This window comes from Uloborus diversus, chromosome 9 (assembly GCF_026930045.1).
Source record: "Uloborus diversus isolate 005 chromosome 9, Udiv.v.3.1, whole genome shotgun sequence".
NCBI classification, from domain to species: domain Eukaryota; kingdom Metazoa; phylum Arthropoda; class Arachnida; order Araneae; family Uloboridae; genus Uloborus; species Uloborus diversus.
Genome location: NC_072739.1, coordinates 88,267,973 through 88,280,340, shown reverse-complemented (window position 1 = coordinate 88,280,340; position 12,368 = coordinate 88,267,973). Strand labels below are relative to the sequence as shown.

Here is a 12,368-nt window from a genome sequence, read left to right as displayed (position 1 = left end):
TGTAATGTTTTTTTGTGTAAAGTGAAATATATATTCGAATTCGTGTTTTATGTCACTATAAAGTCATAATTGTAACGGATATAATCATTGTACTTTTTTTTATATTTTTATAAAGTTCCTCAGGAACCCACTCGCTCACATTTTTCTGAGCATTTAAAACTGATAAGATAAGTAATTGGTATGTGGGGGTCACTGAGGGGGTTAAATGTCAAATGTTTACTAAAAATAAGATAGTAGTTGAAAATAATCATAAGACACTCCAAGATTTGACTGTCTTTTTAAAATAAATAGTAAAAATAGAAAAATCCCAGATAAGAAATTCTGAGATCTTTTTAATGTACATCCACTATGGTGGACAGTAGAAACAGCCCCCCAACCCCACATTTCAAAGGGCTTTTATTGAGTGGGAATTCGGGAAAAAACTGCGAGAATTGTGCAATCCTGCACCGTAGAGCGAACCCAGCAGGGACCTCCAAAAGGATAGTGACCAGTCACCTCAGAGGGTACTAAATCTATTCTTAAATTCTTTCAAAAAACACATTTGAAGGAAACATAAGGTGCTAATACCACCTTTTGGTACTTTTATTGTATCAAATACTTCTAATACAGTCTCATTTTATTCATGAAAACAATTCATAGTCTCTCCTTTATCCCCCCCCCCCCCAGCTAAAGAACTGAACTTACAATGGCTTTTCATGTTATACATGTTTTTACTGCTACACATAACATTTTCTTCAATATTCAATTTAGCTATGTTAAATCCCTTGTTCAATCTTATTATATCATAAATGAACCTTTATCAATGGATATTTTTTTGTTCTATCTGTGTTTATAATTTTAGTAGGAGGCTGATAATTAGTACTGCATTTCATGATAGTATTGATAAGTTTTTCCAATCATTTGGTATATTTTCTCAACAAAACAATTAATTCAAGAAAAGAATCTGTTGTTTATAGTGCATTTACGTTAAAGTGCGTCCTACATAAAACTAAAATGAGCAAGCATTACAACTGAATATGAAATTATACAGAAAAAAAATCAAACCTCGAAGTTGTGGAGCAAGCCTTGTATTTTTGCATTTGCTAATGATAAAAAATGAACTCTATAAAAATACATTAAAAATAACATAACACTTACTGTCTGATTTACCACTACTAAATTCTGAGCTATGAGTTTTTTCTAACCCTCCAAAGGTCAAGTCACTCTGTAAAAGCAATTGCAAACTTAATAAAATAAAAATAAGACATAAAAGAATTTTATTTTGACCACCAAATGCAAGATTTGACTAAATTAAGCATAAACAATTGTGCTTGGTTGTAAAACTGAAATGATGAAAGTACTTACTATATATCCTAATCCACTATCCCTTCCAGTCATTGGTCCAGGTGATCTTGATGCTAAACCATAACCAGGTTTTGGAACATTTCGGAGTGATGAAACAACTACAAAAAAAAAAAAAAAAAAAAAAAAAAAAACCACTTTAGATCATCAAATGAAGACAAAAATATTAGAATAAATAAGAATATAAATTTCAGTAATTTATAATGTTCTGAAAAACTATCAGGCACATAAAAACATTGATTTTTTGAAACACAATGATGAACATTACTTTTTTCTACAAAAAAAAAAAAAAAAAAAATTACAAAGTATGAATTTATGTCACTTTCAACAGCTGATTTGTATTACAGTCAGCCCCACTTAAACGAATACCAACAGTTCCAATATGCCTTATTTGATTAATTTGAGTATTCAGTTACACAGGGAATACAAGAAACCCATCTTTTGAGGAGTTTTACTGGTATTATATTCATTATTACTACGATAAAAAGAAAAAGATTTTTCGTTACTTAAATACTGACATGCATTTCACCAAAATTAAAATATTTAATGTTTTTATGTAAATTATAAAAAAATTACACATACGTACTACATAAATGACTCTATAAAAAATTTACATTTACTTAGTTTTATCTTTTTTGGAAGATCTCTTCCTCAGTTTTATCTGCGTATTGGTTTACTTTCGAAACCTGAGTTTGGGAAATAACAAATTCCTTCTGTCAGTTTTGGAAGCAATCAAAAGTACGAAAAGACAATCTGTCTTTTGGTCTTTTCTTATTTTTAATTGCTTCCCAAACTTTTAACTTAACGATTAAGCTTACATTGTTCCTTTTTGCATTTAATTTACCACACTATCAGTCTGAAGCAGAAGAGAAAACCAACAATCAAGAAACTTTGAATATATATGCGATTAAGCAGGGTATCAATGAAAAAAATATTTCTCAAATCGGGGAAATTTAACATAATTGCAATAGGATTTTTTTTTTGTTCCATAGATTTACAAGCGGGGTATTTGATTATCTGTTACCCGATAAAGTGGAGACAACTGTACAAGTACAAATTCAACTCGTAGTACCATTATAACTGGGAATTGTTCCAACAAGCCTGCCAGTAGATGATCGAAAACTAGATTTTCTTTCAAACTCTTCTTCTTCCCAAGGCCTAGGATGGTCTGAATCTCTGGATGGAGCTAAATAAAAATATGATTTTCAGAACAAAAGGCTTGAAAATTATGATTTTCAGTATTTTCAATACAATCAATGAATTTTAATAGAGAAAATAATTTATATTTGAGATTCTTAAAAAACTATTAGAATTATAAAGCTTTAATTCTAAAATAACCAATATGAAAATTGGATTTTGGAAAACATTATATTCAATCAGTATTTTAAAAGTCACATACACTTAAAAGAACATTAGTTCATTCCAGTTTGCTTATAAATGTTTGAGTATGTGACACTGCTCTATGATTGAATTTCGGAAATAATGTAAAGTTAACCTGAATAATCTGGAAAGTGCAAGAAACGTAGAATTTCAGACACATGGAATAATTGAGTAAGTGACAAAGGAAATTCCTTAAAAAAATATTTGATGTAGTACGGTCAAAAGAAACTAAAAAGAAAAGTTTTAAAGTTACTGTTCCTGAATAGGAGCTAAGAACAATTAATAGAAATAGCAACAATAAAACAAATTGTTTAGAAATATCATGATCTCAAAAGCAATGATTAACAAATATTACAATAAAAAACGGACCATTCACATATATAAATCAGAAAATTATATATTTTCAAACATAAATTTGTTCAATATATTTTCCTTATTTTAAAAACATTTATTTCCAGCATGCATGTTACTTTTAAAGCTATGTTTTTAAAATAGTGTTGCATTAAAGAAAGTTTATCTTAAAAACTCAAATGAAATTGCCTGAAGTGAAATGAACATGTTGCAAAGGAGTACAAGATTACGTTTCTTTATTCTGAACTCAAAGGACTCATATGATAGTTAACAAGTAACTTAGTATTGATATTCTACACATAAACTAGTCTCAACATTTGCATTAATGGAAAGAAAAAATCCCATTGTCATCTAGACTAAATGGAGGGAATAAAAAACCAAAAGAGATATTTTGTAATTTTCTTGCAATATCGTTTTACTTGATTCTACCTTTATCTGACAGTGTTCGTTTCTTTTCTCTGAAAGGAATTTTTCTCTCCTAACACTTGTTGATAAATTTTGAAGGTTTTGCAGCTAAGTCACTGGTTGAAAAGTTTTTTGGGCCTAGAATCTGACAGTTTAGCCAGTACATGTAATAAATATTCAGGGTAACATTGTTTGGTAATTTCTCTTTTTTTAACTACTATACTCATGTACACATTTATTGCATCTATTGACATAAAACTGAAGAAAAACTTCTAAATTATTGTATAATTAAAAGCGTAGGAAATAACAAGTATAATAATTATATAAAATTAAGTTCATATTTATCTATCACTTAGGGTAACTATGAACCATGTAAAATATGATTTAAAATAAATTTTAATAAAAGTAGTGCAACTCTGAACAAAAAAATATTTCTTAGCATAACAAGATTTCTATGATCTATTACATTGCATAGAACATTACAAGATAATATGAGAGATTTCAACAAATTCAAAATCAGCACTAAACGGTAAATTTCAAACAGTATCTTCGGCATTATACAATTAACTGTGTACAATGTTGCCAACTTATTGTATAAAATGAGACAAAGCAGCCTGATTGAGCCTTGCCAACAGAGTGCAGCATTGGGCCTTCTACAGGTTTATTTTAAAGTCAAATATTCTAAATAAAATGAAGTGGTGTGAAGTGAACCCATATGGTTCATAGCTAGTCTGACTGTACTGAAAACATGCCTGAATTTTCATTTGATACAAAGACAATATTTTAAATAAACATTTCTGACATTCATTTTATTAGAATGAAATAAACTTTGTATTGTACTTTTAAGAGTGTAAATATTTTACAGTATATTAAAAAGCACTTGATTCAAACTAAAAGACATTTTAAACAAATATGTCTGATTATATTTTAACAAAAAGTGTTACGTACTTAAAACAGTAGTGATATTTAAATTCATTTAGATAAATAAAGTTTATTTAGAAAAAAATACATATGGAATTCTTTGCAATTAGTTCTTCAGAAAATCTTTATCTTGTATAAAGATGAACAAACTTAAAGCTTTGAAGAATGACTTTCAGAAATACAATCAAAATTGGAAACTGCTAACAAGTTAAAAGCTACCAAGCAAATAATTTTAAACTTCAAGAAGATGAAGAACCTTTTTTAAAATTTGATACATATCAAACAAGTGATGAACAATAATCAAAATTAGTCCGATGTAATTAATGCTACTTAAATTCATGATGGTCACAGAAAAAAAGGGAGAAAAACCCCTCATTTAATAAAGTTAAGTAATTGACATCTCAACTCCTTTTTTTTTCCCACCTGAGATAATTTAATACTTCTATTAAATTGTAGCAATAAGAAAAATCTACCCTGATAGAAGTTCTAGAACACGTTTTTCTTTCATTAGGTTCGTTTTTTTTATTCTGAAATTAATTTGAATATGTAATTTTTTTATTAAGCTTATTTGTCAGAGAGAAATGAAAAAATAGTTTTATTATTCTTCCCCAAAACCAAGCAATATTACATTTGTCAAAAGTGTAAATCCATTAAATATAATTTGGCTAAGATTTTAAAAGCTATGGGATAATGCCCTTAATTTACTTTTTTAAACATAGGTTTCCTAAAGCCAAAACAAGTTTCAAAACATTTGAATTTGACAGAAAGATAAAATAAAATTTATTTGCATAATACTAACGTCAAAAGAAGAATGGATTATATATATAAAAAATAGACCTCTGGTCGCAATGCATGGTTTGATTCGAGTTCACTTTCTTTCATTTCATTTCATTTCATATGCACAAATAAGTACATCATGAAAACAATTGTGCTTAAAAAAAGCAAATTTAAGATGAATAGAAGATTTGGTATTTTTGTATTACTGCAAAATTTACCATGATAACGTTTTTGAAGCAACAAAAAAGGATAGAGCTGTGTAAGAAAAAAAATAGGTAAAACCAGAGTAGCGGGTGGTATGTAACAATATTTCGATGTTTGTAACAAATACATAAACAAATATTTTGTATAATAGACAAAAAGTGATGAGTTGATGCATTAATGCTTCATTTGTGTGATTTATGTATAGGCTACTACATAAAATTTCTGCATTTTGTACAATGAATATAATGTATCACAAAAATAAGTAAATAAATAATAATACTCTCTATGATTAATATTTGGTAACACTCTATATGATTATCGGTAATATTACTTATACAATGCACTGCAGTTTTGCCTAATTTGCATATCTGGTAAATCATGCAGTTGAATAATCAACAACTCTGCTGCTGTATAATTAATGAACTAAAACGTAACATTGTACCTTAACCATTCAATGCATCTCTGTTACCTAACATTTAACAGAAAAGTACTTTTGTTCTCCAATTCACTTTACTATCAAAACATGAAACAATTATTTTACCCTAATCAAACTGTTAACTGAAGAAAATTGCTGATAATCGAGTATCTACACACAGATTAATTAAAAACAAGAGAATAAATTTGAAATATTACATGCATTCACAGGATTGTCATATCTTAAGCGCACAGGAGGTTCTTTACTAGCAGAAGGAGTTCTGGAAGCATTTCTAGGGTCTAAATGAGATCTTTTCCAAGCCTTGATTTTTTCCCGATCTTTTACTGTTTTCAGGAAAACCTAAAAGAAAATGAATACTCAAATGAAAATGTATGTAGTTAAATTCATATTGAGGAATTTTTGTTTGTCATATATTTATTAAAAACACTAAACTAATACCTAAGTTCAATGGTGGACATTAAGTTACCTTTTGAAAAATCATAAAAAAAAACGTTTTAAATTTGAATGGTTTCCTTCATATATGTTTTGGTTCTGTACAAATAATTGACGAAGTATTATCCAAAAAAAAAAAAAAATCCTACTCCTGAATGATTTGTATCATGTAAGAAAAACAGGTATACATTATACATCAGCTTAGTTTCATTTAGGAATCAGGGGTCTGGCCAGAGGATATTTGGGTCCGTTAACGGACCCTTCACAAAAATCCGATCAACCAAAACGGACCTTTCACAAAATCCCGATCAAACAAAACGGACCTTTCACAAAATCCCGATCAAACAAAACGGACCCTTCACAAAATTCTGATAAACAAGATCGGATCTGTCACAAATTGTTTATTGAAGGAGCAAATCTGAAAGCAAACTAACGCATATTTCTGTGTATAAACCGATAATTTTTGAAACCTTTTTTTAAGTCAAATTAGATTGATCAGCTTATACAAAATCGGCTAATTTTGAAAAAAAAAAAAAAAAATCGGCACTCTTGCGATGCTCCTGCAAGCGATAAATAATTGCTACTGCCAAATAAATACAATGGTTGTTTGTTTTACCACAGCTAATTAGCAGCGGTGTTGTTGTAAACTTTTCTGAAAAGGCATTGGTAAGCACTTTTATCCCCGCTGATGATTTAATAAACAATAATAATATATATTCAGTAAATTAATATATATCTGCGAAATAAACTTAGAACTGCAAAGGGATAGTAAGGGTGAGGAAAAAAATATGATCGCTTCAGATAGGGTTACCAACTTCAAAATTATCACCACTTAGCGTCTGGCGTTGAACCTTTATAATGACTTGATTAGAAAATATTCTCATCATTTTGCCAGCTTGTTAATATTTGCGTTTTTAGGGTGCAGTGCGATGTTGAGTTGTTATTTTGGGAGAAAATTATATGGGTTTTGATTTTTCGATGCTAACACACAAGGATGATTAACTTTAAATAAACTATTTTAATTACCGTTTTTTTTTCTTTAGATGTCTACATTTTGAAAAATGTAATTTTTTAACATCCAATATGAGAATCATATTTTGTTCTTTTTTCAGGCTAACTTCGCTTTATTAGGATTCAAATAAATGAAAAGTCTCTTTGTTTCTGTTAGAACTCTCATTTCAAGTTTTTAAAGCAAAATTCCATTTTCTGTTACGAGTCAAAAATTAAAATGCTGAATAGATGGTTTATTTTATTTTATTTATTTATTTATTTATTTATTTTTTGGGTCAACTGTGTCCACAGATATTAATGATATGTTTATCATAGGACTCTAAAATGCAATTTTAAAATAATTTTATCAAAAATATTTCTTTTACAAGCCGTTTTTATGCTTTTGATGCCTTTCACTTTGAGAATTGCGATCTCTTTGCATCCGCTATGGGAATCCGATTTTTCGAATTTTTGATGATTATTACGCTTTGTTAAGAGGTAAAAACAATTGAAATATCTTTTTAATTTTGTTAAAATCACGGAATTTATAAGTTTTAAATGAAATTCTGTGCTTTTTAAGAGTGTCTTGGGTCAAAAAGTTGAATGCTGAACCCTATTCTGAATTTTATTTTATTTATTTATATTTTTGTTACAATTATTTTAAATACTGTACAGAAATATTTCTAGTATAATTTAACATAATGTAGAATGGTAGATAAATATATATACTTGAAAGAGCGATGCCCCCCCCCCCCGGCAAATGTCAGAAAAACACTCCAGAATGATTTTTTCGACATAGAAGAGGTAAACACTCAACTTTAAGTTTAATTGATGCATTTTGTGCCATCTCAAAATTCTAAAATTTCGTTTGAACTATTTTTTTTTTTTTTTGCGAAATTTTTTGATTTTTCACAAAATTTATTCATTTTTCACAAAATTATTTGTTTTTTCACAAAAAACGGACCCTGTGAAAAATCCTGGACAGACCCCTGGGAATGTTCTAGCTGAATAAAATTCCGGTTTAGTTCACATCAAAATGAAAAGATGCTGATCAAAACCCATTAATACCTTATTAAAAGATACTTTTATTCAAATAAAAAAATAATGAAATTGTAATTCAAAACAGATATAAAATTGAAAGTCAAGTGATAACCTTTCCGATTCCTGTAGCAATTTTGGATAGCTCTTCCTCTTCCCTTTTCAGCTGTGGATCAACCTCATTTATTTCTTCTGGCATATCAGGTTCATCTTCTACTTCAACTCCCTTGGAGCTTCCACTCCATCGTCTACGACGCTCTAGAATCATCAGTTATGCAAAAAGGTTTTACAAATTATTGAGAAATAAATATAAGAAAGGAAAAAAATATGAATGATAAAGAATTTAAAGCAAATACACTTTTGTGAAAAAGTACAATTTTTTTTTTTTTTACTTTTCTTACTTAGTAGTACTGAGTACTTAGAACTTACACTTGTTTAGAATGTGGCTTTTTCTTTTCTACTTTTATCAAAACTTCACACAAGCTAAAGTTTTTTGCAATCTGATCAGGCAATGGTCTTGATTAGTTTGGATTTGTGAGGTTCTATGGTACTTCAAATAACTTTACATATTTTACTTGACAAATAATGTTAAAATGATTTACATATCTTACAATAGCTGCAGCAAACATATATTCTAATGTTAAATCTAAATTTAATCTAATTAATTGCACTTGGTTGAAATATTTAAAATAAATTAAGTTTTAATAAAAGATCTTCTTTTATAATGCTTGATAAGACTACTATTAGTAATTCAATTTAACTAATATTTTGAGTCAATAATATAATTTCACCAACACATTTTCAGTACCTCACATAATATAGTTTTACAGTATTTTGTATAAAGTATTAAAACAAATTAATAAAATTAAGTACAGCGAAGCATCATTTATACGTTTTTGAAGGGACAGCATGAAAAAAGCGTATGAATGAAAAACGTATATTAGGTATACGTTAATGTGTATTAGACTATGTAGGGACTAATTTAAAAAATGTATAATTAATAAAAATGTACAAAAGAGAAACGTATAAATGGTGCTTCACTGTATTAGTAAAAGTACAAAAGCTGTAGGTTTATGAAGATTTATAAAATGAGGGACTAAAAAATGCCTTTTTTTTTTCAATTTACATTTTCCATATCGGTTCTTCAATTACTTGACATTAGAAACTTATTAAAGTGAGAAAAAAAAAAGATTTTACCATTGTGATTCTGCCGTTTAAAGTTTGAGTGCATGTGAAATATTTTGGCACTTTTTCTGCTAAGGCCTTATGAAGTTTTCAAGTGCATAGTGTTTACAAATGTAACTTTTTTTGGTTTGAATTCTTTTTTAAATTAAAAGGTTTGCATCAAATATTTTTTTTACATTCAGGCATATATTTAAGAAATGAAATTGCAGATAATGCATAGGACAAGGAATATTGATGGATAAGGAATATTTTAACTTTTCCATTTATTTTATTAATTATACAGTAGGCCAGATAGATAAAGCTTAGTAAGTTTGTATAGAATGTATGAAATAATAATTCTTTGAAAAGTAATAATTCAATGCGGAAACTTGCTTGAGTACAACAAAAATTGAAACATTGAAAAAAAATTTAAGTTATGTGTGTGATTTTAAAAATTATTGGCATGTGTTATCTTTTAGCTGTGATATAAAATCCTTTACCAGGATCTGTAAATGGAAAAGGAGGTGCAGGAAAATCATCACGCTCGATAGGTGCCATTTCTTCAGGTGGTGGTGGTTTTCCTCCAGGATAATGAGAGTATTCAATTGGTTCTTCATTATTCATATGAGGAGATCTTGGACGTGGTGTTGTTGATTGTATAGAATCCACTGCAGAAAAAATAATTTTTAAAGTACTAAGGCAACTTTTTTAAATCCTTGTTCGAATTTAAAAAAGAAAATCAAAAAGTAATTGTAATTGCTAACAAACACTATACTGAGATATAAAAGTATAATTCTAGTTTGTATTAAAAACTCAAAATTTATGGACAAGAATTTTTATTAATTTAAATATATAAACTATACATTTCTTAAAATTTTAAACACAAAACTGACAAATAGAGATCAGAAGCTATAAATTATGTATTACAGATAACTGAAATATTATATTTCTTTGATAAGAAAACTTAAGTACCATTACTACTGATTCTTTCAGAGCTGTTGACCTTTTTACGAGACCATATTGTCGCTAAAAAGACCAATGGACGTATCTCGCTTTTAAGCATTTTGCAGAAAACTGATTTAAAGATTTCCAGTTTACTGTATTGCTTGAGAACAGCCACCATTGTGAGGGACTATAACTTTCTTACTATTTATTGTAGAGATATGCCCATTGGTCATATTATAAAATTGATTTTGGACATTTCTGGGATGGTCATAACTCATTTTTCGATTTTTTTGAGATACCCCCATTCCTCCTTTTAGCGACAATATGTTTGATGTGAAATCATAAACACAGCTTGTATGTGATATATTCAAACACCATTAAAAGATCTGGCATTGGTAAAAATATAATTAAATTTGATTTTTCATTCATTTAGTTAAAATTGTAAAATTTAAAAAATTAATACAGTTCTTTTTTCGGGAAAAAAAATCATAATTGTAGTTCTTTTTTTTTTACAATAGTAGTAGCCAGAATACCATTTAGTTTAATTGCTTTCTAATAATTATTTAGACGCATGGTAATAACTTCAAGACAAAATGCATTAGAAGGTCAAGTGTCTGTGATTTATTGAATTTCGTGAAGGAAAATATAAACATGTGCTAGCAAGTGAAAAGGGAAAGCAATACTCATTTTGGAGTGGCTGTTTCTAGTTTCGATTATATTTATAATGGGATTTCATAGGAGATATTCTAGCAAGAGGTTTTACTTTTAGATTCATTTGTGTAGCCATGGTGAACACATTATCTTTTCGAGGAGGAAATATCTAAATTTATGACTGATTCATCTATGGATCTTTCAGGCAACATTGAAACAACTATAAATTATTTTTATTGGAGTTCTTCATACAGTAGTTACTTTCTAAAATCATATGCTGAAAAAGAAGTCTAAGAACTTAGATGGAGAAGTGTAGTTTGCTCAAAGCACAATAAAAGACATAACACTACCTATGAGTAGAAAATGCGCATTGATCCGTGCTTTGAAATTTTTCATGCGGCTTTAAAATATTAATTATTACAATAGTCTTCAAGTATTTCATACTATTAAGTGCAAATATTTTTCTGTTTTGTACAAAATACATTGTTTAATTTTGGTACTTTTAGTTACAGTAAAAACTATATTTTGTATTTTTATTGTTAAATATCAATTATTTTCATCAAGCTTTTTTGTTATGATCGAAATTATGATATATTTTATCATATAATAAAAAATGGTTTCATTTCTGCATAAAGGGATCCATTATTATTTTTATCCATTATTATGTGATGCATTCTTTCTGAAATTGCGTATTAGGCTCAGCGGGAGAAATTGCCCCCCGCCTGTATGCAGTCTGCATGTAACAGCTGCCCTCCTGAGGGAGTGCTATCCTTTGTGGGGTGCTGTCCCGAACGGGTTAACGCATATAGAGATACAGAGAAATTCATTTGCAACAAGTTCCAAGGGACCGATAAAATCTTTTGTGACAACGTATTATTCATTGTAAAGGAATCATCTTAAAACTTTCTTTAATTTTTTAAAGTGTTAATTTTGTAAATCTACATTTGTATATAATTAAATCCGCAACATTTACTGGCATTAACGATCTAAAATATAATTAAACACATTATTCTGAAAAAGCAAAGAAAAAAAAATACTGAACAGTGACCTTTTATTCATTGGCTGTCTGCACAAAAAAAGATTTTTTTTTTGTACGAGAGATTTTTTTGCGGACAGCATTATAAAAGATTCTAATTTATGAATGTCACTTTACTGACCATAAGAACAGTTGAAATCTTGCTGACCCCCTTACGAATTTGCCAGGTGCCTCACGTTTGGCGCACAGAAATCAATTGTGCATGGCTGGCCACTGGCTTTTTGTTGTCACACGACAGCTTCCGTTTCACCGTGAGCAGATTTCCACCTTGAATGGTTGTTTAAAAAGTACAGTTTT

General features: G+C 28.8%; 1 protein-coding gene across 1 annotated transcript in view; it reads right to left on the bottom strand.

Moving 5' to 3' along the window:
* The window catches only part of LOC129230359 (uncharacterized), an 81,808-nt gene that overhangs the window by 15,398 nt on the left and 54,042 nt on the right, over window positions 1-12,368 (bottom strand). The window contains exons 5-10 of the mRNA XM_054864757.1: window positions 9,940-10,107; window positions 8,391-8,533; window positions 6,013-6,154; window positions 2,414-2,527; window positions 1,345-1,442; window positions 1,138-1,204 (exon numbers count right to left, since the gene is read on the bottom strand). Coding sequence (XP_054720732.1) covers window positions 1,138-1,204; window positions 1,345-1,442; window positions 2,414-2,527; window positions 6,013-6,154; window positions 8,391-8,533; window positions 9,940-10,107 — 732 coding nt within the window. The remainder of the gene's footprint in view (window positions 1-1,137; window positions 1,205-1,344; window positions 1,443-2,413; window positions 2,528-6,012; window positions 6,155-8,390; window positions 8,534-9,939; window positions 10,108-12,368) is intronic.